Source organism: Lampris incognitus, chromosome 19, assembly GCF_029633865.1.
Source record: "Lampris incognitus isolate fLamInc1 chromosome 19, fLamInc1.hap2, whole genome shotgun sequence".
Classification (NCBI taxonomy): domain Eukaryota; kingdom Metazoa; phylum Chordata; class Actinopteri; order Lampriformes; family Lampridae; genus Lampris; species Lampris incognitus.
The window spans coordinates 27,629,721-27,650,321 of record NC_079229.1 but is presented as its reverse complement, the minus strand read 5'-3'; the positions used below and the strand labels follow the sequence as shown (position 1 = coordinate 27,650,321).

The window sequence follows — 20,601 nt, the reverse complement described above, 5'->3', positions numbered from 1 at the left end:
ATGTCTATTGCCTCTGAGACTGGGAGGCCCAAGACAACGTCTGGTGCCCTAAAGGTGGGGAGACAAGGGCCAAACACAGCAAACCTTACCAAGGACCCACAAAACAAAATCAGACATTTGTACATGAATTCACCCATCACTCACACCTATAATAAAAGATTGTGTAGGGAAGAGTGAAATTGCTTTTCAGAAGCTTGATATATTTCTCTTTTCTCCACTTTTATATCCGCTGTATGTTTTAACATGATTTTGTGATTGTGGTGGGCTGTCTTGGCCAGGTCTCCCTCAAAAAAGAGATTTTCAATCTCAAGAGACCTTCCTGGTCAAATAAGGTTAAATACAGAAATGATCAAATCCAAGATTTATTCTCATAAGTATGGAAGAACAGCACAACTGTAGCTTCTGGTTTCCAGCAGAACTGCAAACATACTACCGGACAGTTCAGGTCTCAATACTACTCACCTGTAACCAAGAGGCTGAAGTATGCTGCCACATCTAACCTCAGAGGAGGGAACAGCCAGACCAAAATCAATCAGTTTCACTCTGAACGGCTGCTTCTCTTGGTCAACCAGCATGATGTTGTCTAGTTTCAGGTCTGTATGACTCAGCCCCATGCTCTTCAGAGCTTCCAAGGTGCTGACCAGCTTGAGATTGAGAGGCCGAAATAAGAGATTACTTTCCACATTCAGACATCGGCAGAGTTTCGAATGTTGGGTACCGTGTCATAGTCTTGCTATTAATTTTTAGAGTAGAGTCAAGGTGTGCAAGATGAACAACCCAAGATTTTAACGTGTCACTGTACCTGTACTGTGATGGGACAAATCTCATTCAGAGACAGAGGTTTAAAGCTTGTCTGTCTCATGTAGTCAAAGAGACTCATGTCCAGCTGTTCAAACACGAGACACGTGTGTCCGTGACGGACAAGGCCTTCATGGAAGCGCAAGATGGTATTTGTGTCTGGACCAAGACTCCTGACTACTTTCAGCATGGCCAACTGTGGATACACAAGTTAGAGAGGTTAATACAAAGTACCCGCGTCCCAGCTACAGTACACATGCAATGCACCTCAAACTTGACTTGACTTATACCAAATGTAAATACTTACATCAGCTGTCCACGCAATACATTTTGATGAGACAAAAAAAAGAAATGTTTCCCTTGTTTTTCTTCCTAATTGTATTTGGCCAATTACCCCACTCTCCCGAGCCGTCCCGGTCGCTGCTCCGGCCCCGGCCCCTCTGCCGATCAAAACAAAATACCAATTGTTTTTTGTACCAAACTGAGATGCCAGTTTGAAACAAAACAATCGGTGAGTTCAAAATGAATTAGAAAAATAACAAGATGAGGACACTTTGTTTTTTGTTTCCTACCACCCTTTAGTCCAAGGGAATGCTCATTATTCAGCTCATGTAACACCCCCCCCCCTTTACTCCCCAATTGTACTTGGCCAATTACCTCACTTTTCGCTGCTCCGCCCCCTCTGCCGATGCGGGGAGGGCTGCAGACAGTGGCGGATCTAGAGATTTTTTCCTGGGGTGGCAAAGGGGGTGGCATGAGGTTCAAGGAGGGGGGCAATGGACATTATTCTAAACGTATTATTATTCAAAACTCGGATTTCATCGAATGCATTTTGTTCTCTACTGTTTGAGATGAGTTTGGTGCGGGTCTCATTGACCTTCACCATGCATGTACATAAAATATACTTTAAAAACATATTATCTGATTTATAAATGGGGTGGCACATGTCTCCTCCGATACACGTGGAGTCACCAGCCGCTTCTTTAACCCGGTGGTGGTGGTCGGGGGGGGGGGGACGTTTGCCATAGCAGCCACCCCCTTTGCCACCCCAGGAAAAAATCTCTAGATCCGCCACTGAACATGGCGGATGTGTTGCCGTCACGTGATATGTGACGTATTATGAGACTGAACCCCCCCCAGTTCCCCCTCCTCCCTGAACAGGAGCCCCGACCGACCAGAGGGGGGCGCTAGTGCAGCGACCAGGACACATGCCCTACAGACACATACATTGTGTCTACATTGTGTCTGTAGGGACGCCCGACCGAGCCGGAGGTAACGCGGGAATTTGAGGCGGCGAGCCACGTGTTGCTAGGCAACGGAACAGCCCGCTACGCTACCCGGGCGCCCCTGAGACGAAATACGATACAAAATAATTAGCAACAAAAACAGACCAGCCAACGTTTCTCTTGTGTCTAGTCTGAGACACCGGGCCGCTTGTGTCGCAGCTAGAAAAGCGCTATATGACATGCAACTTGACTGACTGACTGCCCAAAGCAGCCCTCTCCTAGAAAGCACTGCGGCAGGTAGTCGGAAGTACTGCCAGGCAGAATATTAAGACTCCGGTACCTCCAAGTCTGAGGAAGATTTCCCTGATGAAGACCTCATTCTTGTTTCACAAATCAAACACAATCTACAGTTTGCACGTTAAACGCCTTCACTCGTTCACCTCCAAACGTAAAATGGTCGGTTTCCAAATGACCCAACTCTAAAATAATTCTATATGAGGAGTCTGGAGACACACGAGGGACCATCCAGGGGCCAATAATGCAGTTATAGGAAGTAGGAAAGTACAGACTACTAACAACGAACTGCCAAATTATTCAACAACTTCTGTTCATATGGGGGGGGGGGTGAGTTTTTCTGACATGAAAATATAATGTTTGACCACAACGACAGATAGATAGATAGATAGATAGATAGATAGATAGATAGATAGATAGATAGATAGATAGATAGATAGATAGATAGATAGATAGATAGATAGATAGATAGATAGATAGATAGATAGATAGATAGATAGATAGATAGATAGATAGATAGATAGATAGATGGATGGATGGATGGATGGATGGATGGATGGATGGATTTTTAGTTGTTCTACTTGATGAGTTTTTGTTACCACACGATCTGTACATCCAAATACAAGTTCATCACATCAGAAAACAAGTTCATCTTCATACTTACATAATACTTCATACTTACATAATGGACACATAATACATACATCCATACAGTCAGATACAGTTACACAGGTACTATAACTGTGCATGGCATTCAATGAGACACGTGGACAAGCACTGTCACCAGGGTACTTTATTTAAATCTGCTATGGCAAAAGGGACAGAATTTTAGTCAACCCAGGCTTTTTTTCCCATGGCTATCGGCCTATATCTGCAACCAGATGGGAGGAATGTGGAGATCGGGTTGAGGGGCCGTGTGCTATACCGAGTGCTTTGTGTGTGATGGCTTTGCTGTTGAGGTCTGGGAGTGGTAAGACCAGTGATTTTGGATGCAGTGTGTGTGATACAGTTGAGCTGTGATATCAGCAGATGACACAGTAAAGAAGCAGACGGAGCGGTATAGTCAGTGATGGCTGGTGGTGATATTGGGTGGGTGGGCTAACAAATGCATTAAACCCATCAATAGTTCACACTGCATCAACAGCAGTATCACATCCGACATACCAAGTTACAGCAACGACAATATACATCATATCACATACCGTATATCATATCATATATATCATATCAAATAGTATATCACCTATACGTATATATCATGTATTGTATCATATATATCATATATGATATGACATATATTGTATCAATTATATGATACCACATATCTCATATATATCATATAGATCACACATCATATCATCCATCCATTATCCAAGCTACTTATCCTACACATGGTCTGGGGGTTGCTGGAGCCTATCCCAGCAGTCACTGGGTGGCAGGCGAGGAGACACCCTGGACAGGCCACCAGGCCGTCACAGGACCCACACATTCACATCTAGGGACAATTTAGTACAGCCGATTAACCTGACCTACATGTCTTTGGACTGTGGGAGGAAACCGGAGCACCCGGAGGAAACCCACGCAGACACAGGGAGAACATGCAAATTCCACACGGAGGATGACCCAGGATGACCCCCAAGGTTGGACTACCCGGGGCTCGAACCCAGGACCTTCTTGCTGTGAGGCGACCATGCTAACCACTGCACCACCGTGCCGCCAAAACTACAGTCCACACTTGTAATATATATCATATCATATCATATCATATCATATCATGTTGACTTTGGTTAGTGTACTGCCCAGCTCTTCTTTGTCTTAACTTCCATTGGTGAGGGCTTTCACTTTTTCACAAGTTTTTCTTTTTTGGCCCACCGAGCGTCTCTCCTTTTGAAGCCTGTTTATTCAGCTTTCTCCCGCCACAGCCAACAGCTCAGGACAGGAATATATTCACATGTCATATGACATGAGAATATATTCACATGTCATATGACATGAGAATATATTCACATGTCATATGACATGTGAATACATGTCATATGACATGATACAGCTGCTCAGTGTGAAATTCTCACCAAAGTGAAAAAATAAAGCATCGGAATCTGGTTCTTTCATTTCTTTCAAATTCACCGAAGCGAAACTGAAAACCATTTAGTCAAAGTACAACTCAGTACTAAATTCTATTTACCTTTTCAGGTTTAACAAGTTATCCCAACAAAACACCAATTGTTTTTTGTACCAAACTGAGATGTCAGTTTGAAACAAAAGAATCGGTGAGTTCAAAACGAATTAGAAACATAACAAGATGAGGACACATTTTTTTGTGTTTCCTACCATCCTTTAGTCCAAGGGAATGCTCATTATTCAGCTCATGTAACCCCCCCCCCCTTTACCTCACTTCTCCGAGCCATCCCGGTCGCTAGTGCACCCCCTCTGCCGATGCGGGGAGGGCTGCAGACTACCACGGGTCGCCAGCCGCTTCTTTTCACCTGACAGTGAGGAGTTTCGCCAGGGGAATGTAGCGCGTGGGAGGATCACGCTATTCCCCCCAGTTTCCCCTCCCCCTTGAACAGACGCCCCGACCGACCGACCGGAGGAGGCGCTAGTGCCGCGACCAGGACACATACTTACCCGACCGACCAGAGGAGGCGCTAGTGCGGCGATCAGGACACATACTTACATCCGGCTTCCTACCCGCAGACACGGCCAGTTGTGTCTGTAGGGACGCCCGGAGGTAACACGGGGAATCGACCCGCCGATCCCCGTGTTGGTAGGCAACAGAACAGACCGCTATGTCACCCGGATGCCCAGCTGCTGTAATTCTTAAGTCATGTGAAGCTCGAGGTGATTTTGGTAAAGCTTGACGGAAGCAGCAGGCAATGGTGGCCATTTGAAATGGCTCTACACAGAAAAGGGGAAAAAAACATTTTCTTTCTTGTAACCGGTTATTTTCTTGCCCGGTGCGGGATTCGATACGAAATGTACTGCACCACAAGGCGACGTCACTAATCGCTCGGCTAAAGGGTCAGACCCGTTAGCTAGGGGCTAACGTGTCTTATTAGTAGTTTACATTCTTTTCATTAAAATTTCATTCACTTTTCATCCGCCTGACCCTGCTAGTTTTTTTTAATCACCGTGGACATCATACTGGCGAATTGAACACGTAAACTTAAAAAAAGGGGCAAATAATAAGAAGCCCCTCAACGCCAGCGGGGGAAGGATGTGTTTTGGTGACCTCTTACAGGGTTCAGACAAAAGAGGCACAGAAGAAGACGACGTAAATTCTTTAAAGTTGCATCGGAAAATGGAGTTGAACAAGACACACACATGTTAGGTTTTACACCTACAAATATTTTCTAACAACGTGTCTCACTCGAGTAACAGAAAAAGTGTTCGGGGGGGGGGTTCAGAAAGCTTATCAGATTGGCACATTTTAGCTGAGAAACCTTGCCCAACCCAAGTCTAGAGTGCAACCAAACGAGTTTTGCAGGAAACTGTCCCATGCATTTCCGCGGGAGCCGCACCCTCGCGGTGTTTTGTGCAAGTCCCGAACATGGTTAGGCCTCGTTTATGCTCAACGTACTGTAGCGAATTCGGGGGACAACACAACCACGGGAACTGCCGCGGCCGGGAAGCGAACCCGTATCGCCCGCACGGCGGGAGGCATCGCTGACCGCTCGACTAACGGGTCAGACCCGCCAACCACCGGCCAACGTGTCTTCTTATCCATGCACGTTACAATATTATAACGACCATCACCGTCGCCGCGTTTGCTGTCGTCCGAAACTTTCGACTCCGAACTGCCCTCTAGTGGACGTATTGCTAAACATCCATGCCAACGTAAAGGACGCGATGAGGCACATGTGACGGTTACGTCGTTTGAAACGGGCGTATTTATGTTCGTACCTAAAGAGCTCAAATGAGCCTTTCGCCTGTCCTTATCTAGTTCAACGCTATGTACCGCACATGAACATGACCGCTGTGGAGACACGGAGAGAAAAAATAATCTATTTATTACTTTAACAGCGCCCGACTAGGAGGCACCAACATTTATGAACCCAGTGTAAACTGACGTCAGTTTGTGGCGCAGTACAGCCGTATCGAATCCCGCACCGGGCAGGAAAATAACCGGTTACACCAGTTTAACAGCGTAAGTGGACTAGCCGGGGATGGCTGCGGGGCGCCCCCTGGTGGCTGCGGGGCCCTAAGCAGCCGCTGATGCGTCGGGACGGCCCTATAGCCAAAGCTACGGCGTCAAAATGGTATTTTTTTGTTTGCTGAGGGAGTTTGCAGCCTATTATCAGACCGCAAATGACGGTCGTTTTCGACGTTTTTGTTATTTATTTTTTTTTTAGCCTGAAAACAAGACAAACGCACAGCTTCCAAAGTTCACACTTGTGGTTTCAGTGTTGTACTCGCACACTGAACGCACATGTTTTGAGTGTTATTGCAACGAAGGCTGTAGAAACAATCGTGTGCCCAGAATCCAGCACGCCCCGATAAATAACTTGTGAACAAGTCTCATTGTCTTACAAACTGGGGGATTAAAGGAAACCAATTTCAACAACGTCAACATTTGACAATAATAAACACAATGCGATGTAATGAGATAGCCCCCAAACCTTTATTCACCTCTCACGTTTGCATGGGCATGTCTGTCTCTCTCTCTCTCTCTCTCTCTGTCTCTCTCTCTCTCTGTCTCTCTCACACACACACACACACAATCATGGAAAGACACACACACACACACACACACACACACACACACACACACACACACACAGAGAATCGTGGAAAGACACACACACACATGCACACACCGCAGATTAAACAGAGCGTGAGGAACCGGTCAGTGGATAGCTTTGTTTAAACAACATTCTTTATTATTTCAAATGTAATCAAAACAACAGTAGTTACAGAAATTACAGACAGCTATGATAACTGTGTGATTTCGAGTTTCTCATCGTGTCCTAAGGAGCGTCGCGATAAGATCAGAGCAAAACCAGGTCACAGTGGAAGAAAGCCCACTTGTCCTTTCTCCCTCAATTTGAGCTCTGTCAACCACTGCAGGGTGAATCTGGTACCTATATGAGCTACATTGTTCATCTCAACTCATAAATCAAAAGAAAATGGAACAGCACACCTTGGTAACCTATCTCGACAACAGCACAATGTTGCTTTACTTCATTTCAAATAAAGCATGAAGAGAGTCTGGCGAAAGCTATTAGTCAAGTCCAGTGAAGCAAGTGATTATGGAAGAATTTGCAAACTGTTATTTGTATTTTCTACTTGTTTTTGTGTCAATAATCAAACTGTCAGGGCTGCACGGACATGTTCACCACGTTGCACACAAATCCACGTCTCGGCCACTTTTGCCTGACTGCTTTTGACAGTCTTAAAAAAAACACATCTTTTGCAGTTTTAGTTGGCAGTGTACACCAAGCAAGGGTTCTTGCGCTTTTCTCCACAGGAATAGTCATATGCATGTGGACATGGAAAAGCCGTCGGGCTATCAACCCAAAGCTCCTCCACTCACACTGTTTTGGAAAAGAGCTCGACTTTATGGAGAGTCATAAAAGGGTTGCTCTCATGTGGAGGGTTTAAAGGCCCTGGGCTTGGACCGTATGGGAGACACCAGTGATCCCAGCACAGGACCACGGGGCTACTCATTAAGAAGGGGCCGTGTTTCCTTTTACAAGAGCCCAGGAATCGTTCACTGTGCAAAACTGCACACACACACGCACGCACGCACACACACATACACACACACACACACACACACAAACACGACTCTTTTGGGTCAATGAGACACAGCTGATGTCGCAATAGCCATGGTTAAAAATCACTGAGGTCGAAGACACGGTGGGTGACTGGTACGTTGTGGCTAGCGGTGTGGCTAGTGAGCGGTCATGAGTTGGGACAGATAGGAGTGTTGACATTCTGTGGAGGCTGAGGTACACATTATGAAACATAGCTCAATCGGATGCTAATTAGTCTTTGGTCTCAATGCAAGAAGGGGTTCATGAAAAACCTACAAATGAGTATGATTGTTGTTTGTTATGCGCAAGACTGGATTGATGTAGCATTGCACTTTTTGACTTTTGTTTTTTTTTCAGTAGAAGTCTAAAATACCGAGAACGCCTCCCAACTGAGTCTCTAGTCATTGGTGTAAAATATTTGTTGTGTTGAAAACATTAAACACCATAAACCACTTTGACTGAATCAGTTCATGTGTATTGTTCTGTGACAGCGATGACTGGAACAGTATTCACATTTGGGTAAAAAAAGTAGGGTAAAAAGGCCACTCATCGAAAATAAGACGGTTTCTGATATTGTATACTGTTGAATCTTTGCTATTAATTACCTGAATCTGTAAATGTTTTGGCGAGGGTCGAAGCCCGGGTACATACAATGTTACCCATGTGTCAACATGGACTAGCCGGTCGTCGTAGTTGTGTCCGCATGGTCACGGCCGGTCATCGTGACCGGCAGCAGGTCGTATCGGAGAAGGAAAGCATTAAAATCAAGGAAAATGCCAAACCAGGTCAGTGTATTTTCTGGCCCACACAAGCTGTATGTAAGTACCTCAGATTAACCAATGAGAATCAACTACGCAGAGCCAGCTCACACATACTCCCCCTTCAGGCAGGTAGATCTCCAATCACTACTGGTAGCTAATCACATTCACACATGCATGCATGTATGCATGCATGCACAGACACACATGTGCATGCACACATATGCATGCATGCACACGCACACACACACACACACACTAGAAATCACAAACTTGTTACAGCAAACATACACCATACATACTCACAAGCGCCTGTCTTGTAATTTTGCATTAGTACCACATGTCAAATAAGAAAAAACAAAAACAATATAACGTACGTGTGCATGGAGAAAACTTTGTGCAAACTCTAGTTAAGGAAAAAAAAAATGGCACGGCAGTAATGAAATCATTGCAAAGTTAAAACAAAAAATATATATATATATATATAAAATAAACCCTCACAACGGCATCGGTAATCTAAGCAAATCCAACAACAAAATGAATTAGAAGAAGAGAAGAGTGTACCCATCACCCATTCAAAGAAATCTGAGATATTACAAAAGAAAATAAAAATACAACGCTTCACTTTGAGAGAAAATAAAACCAGCCGACCGTTAAAAAAAAAAAAAAAAATTAAAAGCATTAACACCAACGCTGCATGCTCACAACGGCGCTCCAAGCTGGTGCGGACAGTAGTGGTGGTGGGATGTCATGTCACGTTGTGTCACACAGCGGAGGACACGCCGTGGAAACATTTATAAAGCCTGTTACGGTATCGGAAAGCAATACCAACCACCCATACATATAAATATGCCGACCCCCTGTGAAAACGTCCACCTGAAATAAAAAAAAAAAAAAAAAAGGAAGCAGAAACCTGATGGATATACAAAGGCCTATATAACCCCAACAACAATAAAGGGGAAATCTCTGTTCACATACTCTGTATTGTTTCTGAAAATATATATCGTATAATTCATCCTACTCCCCTCTCGAGTACACCAGTCTAAAATCCAGGCGGTCAGGCTGTACAACCAACTCAATGGCGACCCGGCAGTCGCTGGACGCACTCCTTAAGTCACGTCCACTGAGATAGTGACCTCGATGCCATACCCTCCTTCTGCCCACAGTAAGTCAGTCACTTGCCCACAGGAGCTCTATGAGGACCCGGACAATGAGCTGGTCTGGGGTCAGATTTACGGGGGTTTGCTGCAGCGCAAGTTGCTCTGACGGTGACCTAACATGGTTGGTTCTTCAGATCAGACCCGGGTTGCCCTGCTTCGGTCTAATCTAGCGCTCACTGGAGGACCATCCAGGGCGAATTGTGCCATCCTTGCGCCTCACTGGTCACTTTCCCGCCGCTGAGGCAGCTGCAGGCAGTTTCTGGAGGTTAGCTTCTGGTGAGAGGTCCCTGTGGAGGAGGCACGAGGGGAGGGGGGTGTCGGGTGGGGGGTGGGCGGTAGGGGGTGGAAAAAGAAGAGAGGGGGCTGTGTGGGGTGTGGAGATGCGGATGCCTCCCTCCTCCCCTCAGCACTGCTCTGACTCGATGAAGCCCTCCTTCTCCTGACCCACCGGCTCGACCTCCGCATAGGCGGGATGACCTGACCCCCGACGGAACTTCATGGCTGGCCACCTGCTGGGGCGTCTCTGCATGGGGACAGAGGGTATGTGTGGGGTTAGAGGTCAGGGGTTAGCGTGTCGGCAAAGGGCAAAGGTCAAGGCTGGGGACTGTCTTTGCCATTGACGGTGTATGTGAAGACAGAGCAGCAGGCCACTCTACTGCTGAGTGTACAAACAAATGCACATACCACACACACACACACACACACACACACTTAGGTAATGTTTTATGTGTGTGATAAAATCTCTGAAAAACTCTTCGGCTTAATACAATAACATGAAGTGATGAATTATTTCATGTGGTTTGACACATGTCATGTACATCACTGTTGAGTGAGTGATGAGGACTTAGAGAGAGGAAGGCCTTTCTCTTGAGCGGGCCAAATTCGCCTGTCAGGGGATTTCTCTGAGTGATAGTGACCTTGTAGTACAGACAATGAGACGGGCCTTGAAGATTAAGGGTTGTCATCTATTTTCAAGAGGCGTGAACATGAATCAGTCTTTTACACCCCCCCCGAACAGCTCAAATCAAACGGCGCCAATTTATCCTTGAGGCGCTCACGTCCATTTATCAACAGGGACCGCGTGTGCGAGGTTTTGATATCCCCCCGGGAAAGTTACCATGCATATTTATGAGTCAGGAAATCAAGGATAAAATGCAATGAATTCTGTCCAGGAACAACTCCCTTTTTGCAGGCAATGTGATTTCACATCGCGAGCCAGCCAGTTGGTCTGGTTTGTTAGTCAGCGTTAAAATATGAGCGTCCAGCGTGACCTTGGACTGAGCGATCCGCTTTAATCTCTCTGGGAAACGAACAGGAAACTAACGGGAGGCTTGTTTCTCAAGGGCCGTGCGTAGCCTTCTCCAACTTCTGAATACATTTATGTCCCTTTCAAAAGGCTTATTAACATTTTGTCAAGCATCGCTCATCAACGCCGAGGTAGCCGTGTGATTTGACGCCAGATGACGGGACGAGAACTCCATGTCCCCCAACTCCATGTGGAAGAAGACATGTGATAGAATAGTTGATAAAGAAACAACAGGACTACACAAAGTTCCTGTTTGTTTCAATAACACTAAAATCCCAGAGATCAGCCTTATAATTTTCTCAACTAAGCACTTAAGTTACTGCGTATGCTTATGAAGTTATTGGGAATTCTTTTTTAATATACTGTTATGCAAAAAAAAAAAAGATTTGGGGGATTACACACCAAAGGGAAGATATCTCCCTCTGGAGCCTTTCGAAAACCCTTGTGCACCATTTTCTACTATGATGCAGTTTTACGGGAGACGGCGGCGTCTCTGCTCACCTCAATGAAGAAGAGGCTGGCGGCCGAGGTGGGATGGTGGTAGATGTAGACAGTGACCAGCACAGCGGCGGCCATGATGAGCATCACCATGAGGATGCCCAGAATCAGACCGGTGTGCAGTGGGTGGTTGCCTGTCGTCCTCTCAGCAGCACTATCCGCCGGGACCGCTGTCAAACACAAAGCAAATTATGCCCGTTTACAACTGCCACACCTAGACTGACTCATTAATATAGTCTCCTTAATCCAATTCAGGGTTACGAGAGCAGGGCTGAGGTGGGGGCTGGGGGTGATGATGTCTATCCCAGGTGCCTATTGGGTGGAAAGCAGGGAAGACACTGTGGAGAAGGTCGTCACAAAGTCAATAAACATTCAAACGCCATTCAAACCTATTAGAAGCTCAAATTCGCCAAAATGCCGTCTTAGAGCTGTGGGAGGAAGCCAGGGAGGCCCACGTGAACACGGTGAGAGTATGCAAACTCCATGCAGAAGAGCCGGGACCAAACCCAGACTCTTGGTGTAAACCACTAAACCATTATGCCCCCAAATTAACTCACGATATGCAGACGGACCAAGATATCAACAGACAGAAAGACTAATGGATTGAGTGACAGACAAGGGATGATGACAGACAGAATGACAGACAGACATCGCAGACAAATACACTTGGGGGGGCGGAATCACATCGCTTGCAATCAGTCTACTGGGTAGTCTCCTGTCTCTGCAGTTCAGCTGTTGACCACGAGGGGGCACTCACCAGTCGTCAACGTCAGTCCTTCCTCCGCCTTATTATCCCATTAAGTAACATGAAAACACGTCTGATGCTGCCTATCCGGATTTAATTTAATCAGAATTTAATTTCACAGAATGCCAACACAGTGAAAAACGGGTATTTGTTCGCTTTCACGACCAAGTCAGCAGGACTCAGCAAACCTCATGAAAAGAACCAGGCAGGTTCATCTATTCATCTCCATGGGACCTTTTTTGTGTTTTTCCTCCGTTTCCCCCCCCCCCAGAAACAAAGGCAGCGTGTCCTTCAGAATACAAAATGAAGGGACATCTTCATTGCTTTGAGAGCAAATTCAGGGCTCAGTGCGGCCTGCTCAGCATCTCGGGTGCAGTCCTTCCTCCTCCCCGGTGAAGAGGAGTGCAAGATCGTTTCAAAACAAGGTTACCAGCACGGTCGCTACAGGAGGAGGAGGAAGCAGACAGTGAAGCAGATACCATCAGATAGCCCTGTGCCTTCATTCATGTCCCATCTGACAAACCTGTGTTAAGACTCTTTAATAGTGTCTGCTGAACAGTGTGGCATGGAAAGTAGTCCTTACTGGAAGACCTTATTATATTCAATTTACTGTACTATACTATACTATACAATACTATACTACACTACACTATACAGCAATATATATATTCTATACTATACTATACGGCACTATACTACACTACATTATACAGTAATATATATATTCTATACTATACTATACGGCACTATACTACACTACATTATACAGTAATATATATATTCTATACTATACAATACACTATACTATATATATTCTATACTATACTGTACTGTACTGTATTGTACTATACTGTACTATACTGTACTGTATTGTACTATACTGTACTATACTATACTGTACTGTACTATAGTCTGATGAAGTCACATGGGATTTTTGTGACTTTTATCTATGAATATCAGAATGCTTACTGTTCATGATGCCAACAGGGGACTATTTTTGAAAATCCCCCCCCCCCCCGTTTTCTCCCCAATTGTACCCAGCCAATTACCCCACTCTTCCCAGTCATCCTGGTCACAGCCCTCTACCGATCCGGGGAGGGCTGCAGACTACCACATGCCTCCTCCGATACATGTGGCGTCGCCAGCCGCTTCTTTTCACCTGACAGTGAAGAGTTTCACCAGGGGGACGTAGTGCGTGGGAGGATCACGCTATTCTCCCCCAGTCCCCCCCCCCCCCGAACAGGCGCCCCAACCGACCAGAGGAGGCGCTAGTGCAGCGACCAGGACACATACCCACATCTGGCTTCCAACCCACAGACACGGCCCGACCAAGCCGGAAGTAACACGGGGATTCAAACTGGCGATCCCTGTGCTGGTAGGCAACGGAATAAGACTGCTACACTACCCGGACGCCCTTGATTGTTTCTGATTTTGATTTGGTTTTTCGTTGGTGATTTCTCATGCAGAATAAAAGCTAATCTAGGTAAAAATTCCCTACAAATATCTTCTGGCACGAGGGAATGGGTTTTCCAGCGCTGGAGATCAACCAGAGGAGAAACATCGATCTCAGCCAAGGAAAACTAATGACGGGATAACACAACAAACCAGCAGATTTACAAATAATTCAGCCCTGATCTTACTGTTGGCGTGCAAATTTATTTTTCTATGAGCCGACACCCCAACAACCTCTCGACCCTGCCTTTAATTAGCAGCTATCGAGAGCACCGAGCCCATCCCCCCTCCCTCCCCCCTCGCCCCGCTGGCTCCTTGCATTATTGATTTCCAGTCTGCAGAATAACAGGCCATTACAGGATGGTAATCAACCCTGGCTCTTATTTGTGGATGTGTGGTCTCTCCACGTCAGTGCAAGCCATTACTAACATTATAAACACGAGACTCGTGTCACATTTTATCCTTCACAGCCAAAGGTCACACTGGAAAAATGTCATCACTATTTTCACATTTGGATTCGCCGTACAAGGAACGCAGTGTGGGGGTGAATTCAAACTACGTATGGGTAAAAAAAATAAAATCACCCACCTTTTCAAGTGTCAAGTGGTTTGCAATATGAAAGCAATTACTATCAAACTGACTGCAAATTAGATTAAGAAGTGATGTTTTAAGGAGAGGAAAACAAATTGGTGTTTGTTTGTCTTATTACTATCACTGATTGAATGTCGTATTTCCCCCATATTTTCATTAACCATTATACTGATGGTGACATTTCTTTGCAGAGACAGCCTTTTCTGTTAGAGGACACAGAGCATGGGGCTATTGTGATTGTGCTAAGCTTTTATAAGGGGCACTTTGCACATTACTCATCCGAGAATCCCACTGTCGAGAGAACAGCTCTGGAAAGAAAAGAGACACTTTCACTGATCATATTCCAATCCCAACAAAGGAAAACTGCTTGGGGGGTGTTTTTTCCCCAATTGCTTTTTGAGAGGCAATTTTTCTGAGGGATTTCAGAGCCATCTCTTGGTCAGCTGGAAGCCCAAATGAAGTGGCAGGCTGTTAGTCTGGGGCACGTTACTGATCTGGGATGGACCAGAATTCAACACTCTAGCAGAGTAACGCACAGCGACATAACAAGCAGGAGGCGAGCAGACACAATTCTGACTGACGGATTCATCTGCTCTCATCTGCAAGTACCAGGAGAGAACGGAGGAGCTGGGGGGAGATTTAGCAAGGGGCTGCTGAATGGTACATTTAAGCCATTTGGGCAGCAGAAACAAGGGCGTGGATGCATCCAAATATCATTCGGATTGGGTCATAGTTGAGCGCTGAAAAGGAGGATAACCAAGAGTCTCAAAACACATGCACTAACTCAGGAAAACATTCTCGCTGCATGACTTCATAACAACATAGATTCAGACTGAGACACAGAGAAATGGCATGTCTGCAGGAAATAGCCTTGCATTGACCATCCATTAGCTTGGTCCTCATGCCTGCTAAAACCCGAGTAAGCTAAGCAAACACTAATGGACCCACAAGCCCTCAGACAGCAATAAAATACATCAGAGCTTTGAGAGGATAAATTTGACGACTGGAGATCCCGGCCAAGCTGTTCCTTTTTGGTTCCTACATTAGTGCCACTGCAGTAACAAAGCAGCAAAACCTGACAAATGGGTCCTGTAGTACTAACGGCGTGGATTCACTGTTATATAGACCGCAGAGTGATGAACAAGGATATAATTCACCCTCCGCTAAAATGGGTGATGAAAGGATCGGCCCAGCAAGGAGAATCTACTGAGACAGAGGCAGTTTGCCCCTCTTGTTCCTTATCTCAGCACTTAGCTGTAGGTAATCGTCTTAGCATTTTCTGCCGTCGTCAGATACTCCGAAGGTCAGAGGACGTCTTGGTGTGGCTGACTGATATGAGAGAAAAACAAACCCAGAGCTCGGGGGACATCCTTAATTGCTTCGAGGTGGATTGGCATGATGTCGAAATACGAATCGGCCCAGCGTACTGTTTGACCTGAAGGCAGCCAAGCAGGCTTCTAGGAAGCCTCGCAGTCTGTTCAAAGATAAGTTCTGAGGACATCTAAACCCTCTAAAGACAACGTGGGTATGTTTGATTTTGACATCCAGAAGACAAGCAAGGTGGCCACCATGCTTGCACAGAACATTTATATACTGTTGTCTATGTGTGTTCTGGGGCCTTGTGCCCCTTTGGCGCTCACCATGTCAAATCACACCAACCATGGACCGAAATAAAGTACAATTTGTTCAGAAAAAAAAATTCAGTTGGAAAGTGGTGACATCATCAATGTGCCATGTATATACTAATAACTGAAATAAAGTATATCAGTGTATTTAGCATGACCGAGAAGGGTTTGAGTAAAAGTTTATATATAATGTGTGAGGAGGATATGGGCTCCCCATCTAATAAGAAATATGGTGGTAACTAATAACAACTGACTTCAATGAAATCTGTAGGGAAAACCCAGTTTCAAATGTGTACTGATAATTTGCAGCGACACTCAACAGACTGTAATGGTACTCCTGATGTAAGAGCTGACCCAAACATAAAAAAGGTTTTCAAAATAATGAGCAATGAATGCACAGCAGGAGGTGGCAATAAGGACACTCACTGAAAGAGAAAGGGAGAGAGACGAGGAGAGAAAGAGAGAGGAGTACAGGGGAAGAGAGAGGGAAAGACAGAGAGGGAGGGGGAGAGAGAATGAGAGAAGGGGGAGGAGAGGGGGAGAGGGGGGAGGGAGAGGGGGAGAGAGGGAGAACATGGAGTGATTCGGCAGTTGGATTGAGGTGACTGTGGGTCCGTGGAGCAGTTCAGGGAAGCAGCCTACCTCCATTGTCTTTGAGATGTAGAGCGATCTTGGTGTCATCTGTGGAGAGAAAGAGAGAGAAAATAGAGAGAAGGAAACATGAGAGAGGGCAATCTAGCAAAAAAAATAATGTTCAGTAGTTCCCCTTGGTTGTTTGGTTTGGTTTTGACGATGGGACGTTTGTTTTTCAAAACTGAAAACTCAGCAGTGGTCCTCGATGAGATACTCCATGTGTTGCCTATGAGCTTCTTGTATTAGCCTGACCATCTTCCTTTCAACATGAAATGTACTACGCTTAAGGATATGATTAAAAATTAATATTGCGAATATAATGGTTCAGCATGCATAATTCAACCCCTAAAAGGCAGTGTTGGGTTAACTATAGCTGTGAAATATGGAAATGTAGCGTGACCCACTTCTCTGGGAGCCGTAATAGGCATTTACACACACCATAGGATTCACATTACGCAAATATGGCACACACACACACACACACACACACATGACCAGCAGTGTTTTGTTCAAGGGTCCAACTCGAAAGCCTTTCTCCATTTAATTTTCCTGGAGCAAATGCGACCCTGTATTGCTTTTCTAAACTGAAATGTTAAATGAGATAAGGCACTGTACGTGAGCGAAGAAAATTCAATTGAGTGTCCAAGTTGACGGCGCATCAGAGTGAAGGTCATGAATAAAGATCATTATAGCAGCTCCGCGGTACAAACAAGACAAGGCGAAAACCCTCTTTATATTCTGCTGCGCTGAAGTGACAAACCTAGCATATATGAACTGGTGGACAGCACGCAGGAGAGGATAAGCCCTGTTGGAAAATGGAAAAGCTATTGTGAGACGGAGCTGCTCGTAGGGAGGCAAATGAAGTTCATTCTGATGTCAGCTCCGAGGGGGCGGAGCACGCACACTGCCATGTTTCTCCGTTTCACCCTCTTATTCATCGCCTCGCTCGCTCTACCAGCTGCGGGTCACTAGCACTTGCACGCCATACCCTGCCCCGCTCTCAGTGGTCCACTAACTTGACCTTTGACCCCTGCAGTCGATGAGACTTGGGCCAGGGCAGGGAGCCGACGCCATGTGCATATCAGACAGACAGAGGCTTCCTCTGTGTCATTTAAACAGAAAGCACCATAGCGGGAACTCCTTGACCCTCTTTAATACTGAGAGACACACACACACACACACACACACACACAAGTACGAGCACACTTGTGTGCATAGACTTCACTCTCTGTTCTCGTGGTGGGCCATGCACCCAGCTATAGTGTAACCTACTGGGTTGGCTGCTGTTTTTTCCTTTTTCCTTCTCTCATAGTGGGACAACTTTCCCATTTCTCCCTGCATCCCTCCTTATCACAGCCAACTACACCCAACATACCAGCTGGTACACAGAGTCCATTTGTAACCCCACACCTACCAGAGGATTAGTGGGGGGCAGGACAGGGGAGAGGTCAGCTTCTGAATAAGGCAGAGAATGAGAAAAATGCCTTTTCTGAATATATATATATATATTTTTTGGATATACTTTATTGATCCCCGTAGGGAAATTATGCCCTGCATTTAACCCATCCTAGCTGTGTACCTAGGAGCAGTGCCCAGCCGGGGGACCAACTCCAGTTCGTCTTGCCGTGCCTCAGTCAGGGGCACAGACAGGAGTATTCACGCTAACATACATGACTTTTTTGATGGTGGGGGAGAGCGAAGCACCCGGAGAAAACCCACTGCAGACACGGGCAGAACATGCCAACTCCACACTGAGGACGACCCCCAAGATTGGACTACCCTGGGGCTCGAACCCAGAACCCTCTTGCAGTGAGGCAACCACGCTAACCACTGCGCCACCGTGCCACCTACCTAATATATAAATACGTCAAATATACTCATGTAAAGGAATGAATGTATTGTAATCACTTTGACAGAAAATATGCAAACCAAGTCTTGTTTTGGTTTGTTTCAAAATGTGCCGTACATAAGCTGTTAATTACTTTATTAATTGCAATACTATCGACTTGTCCGTGCAACAGTTTCCATGTATAGCGAGGCATCTTAGGGATCGCTCAAAATGATCGGCTTTGAATGCGTCAAGGCATCTGGCAGAAGGGTTAACATCTAGAACAGACTATACCAAAGGGAGAAACTCTGGGTTCATGCTTTGGATACCGTTCATTATCCCGGCCCTGGAGGATATTGATTTTTCTTTGTTTCTTTTGTTTGCCTGTGGATATTTTGGGCTTTTGCTTATTCGGTTACTGATACGCTTACATCTGAAACCTCTTCTTCGCAAATCGGTCTTTCGCTTTTGATCCCCTTTGCTTGTCTATGTCTGGCATGTAAAATGTCTGCAATAAACACACTTTGTTTTCAGACAGAGGGGGGAAAAAAAAGCACTTTGACAGTATTTTCTCTTTTTTTCATCAAATATGTTTTATTTAAATAAAAAAGAAAAGAAACATTCATTTTCATTCTTTTTGAGTCAAACCAAATAATGCAAGGATTTAATTGCATCCCATAACATCACTAAAATGATGTCTTGATGCACGCTCAATAACCCAGGTAAGAAAATCAAAGAAGGTTGAATAAGTTCATCTGGATACAATGTTTATTGACAGATACATTTTATCACTCAACTTACACTGTATCCAGATGAACTGATTCAACCTTCTTTGATTACTAAAATAATGTTTAAAGTCGACATGCCTCGTCTGCCTGGTTTGATCATTAATGTGCCATGACTGAAGACTGAAAATGGGAACACTGCACTGATGAACAACATAGAGAGATCGTTTATTACCTCGCTTTTTGACAGGTAGTGAAAACGTTTCGCTCATTTTACTGCACAAAATATTTGGTGGGTCATGGCATGAAAAAGTCTGGGAACCCCTGAACAAGACAAGGGCCGGGTGGGGCGGGACTGCAGAGATCTTGAACGAGCCAAAACTCTATTAGTCATCGTGACCACAGATCTGGGCACACAACACAGGACGGCTCACCGCCCGCGTCACATTTCAGCAGCCACCGTCTCAGCGGCGGCCGCACAGTTTCCCCTCCGGTGGTCCTCAACTCCTCCTGTCTAGACTCCTTACTTGTGGATGGATTTGGCTGAAGTTGTTTGGTGCCGGGGTATATTCACAGTGCTCAACTTACGGTCTTGTGCGTAGAAATCGAATGAGAGTAGAACGGACATTGAACTGTTTGCCATGGTCATTTGAGTAGTTCAAGAAAATGGGGATTTTCGTTAGCTGTTATGGTAACAACACATGTCAGTGGGGCCGTAAATTTTCGTACTACTCCGCTGTCCGCTTGGTTGTTATTGGAGTAGGGTGTCTCTGCAGCCTGGAGACTTTGAGTAAAGGGTAGCTGCAGACGAACATGGCGCTGGAGCGTGGGCGTGTTGACCCCCACCCCAACCCTTAACCCTAACCTTAGGGCGTCCGGGTAGCATAGCGGTCTATTCCGTTGCCTACCAACACAGGGATCACTGGTTCAAATCCCCGTGCTACCTCTGGCTTGGTCGGGGGTCCCTACAGACACAATTGGCCGTGTCTACAGGTGGGAAGCCGGATGTGGGTATGTGTCCTGGTTGCTGCACTAGCGCCTCCTCTGGTTGTTCGGGGCGCTTTTTCAGGGGGAGGGGGAACTGGGGGGAATAACGTGACCCTCCCACATGCTACGTCCCCCTGGTGAAACTCCTCATTGTCAGGTGAGAAGAAGCGGCTGGTGACTCCACGTGTATCGGAGGAGGCATGTGGTAGTCCGCAGCCG

The 20,601-nt window shown here is 45.7% G+C and overlaps 1 protein-coding gene across 1 annotated transcript in view; it reads right to left on the bottom strand.

Annotated features, from left to right (window-relative positions):
- Nucleotides 1-7,175: 7,175 nt before the first annotated feature.
- plxdc2b (plexin domain containing 2b) overlaps nt 7,176-20,601 on the bottom strand; it is a 112,232-nt gene continuing 98,806 nt past the window's right edge. Inside the window, exons 12-14 of the mRNA XM_056299367.1 lie at nt 16,852-16,890; nt 11,800-11,966; nt 7,176-10,515 (exon numbers count right to left, since the gene is read on the bottom strand). Of these exons, the coding sequence (XP_056155342.1) occupies nt 10,396-10,515; nt 11,800-11,966; nt 16,852-16,890 (326 nt within the window). The 3' untranslated portion in view covers nt 7,176-10,395. The remainder of the gene's footprint in view (nt 10,516-11,799; nt 11,967-16,851; nt 16,891-20,601) is intronic.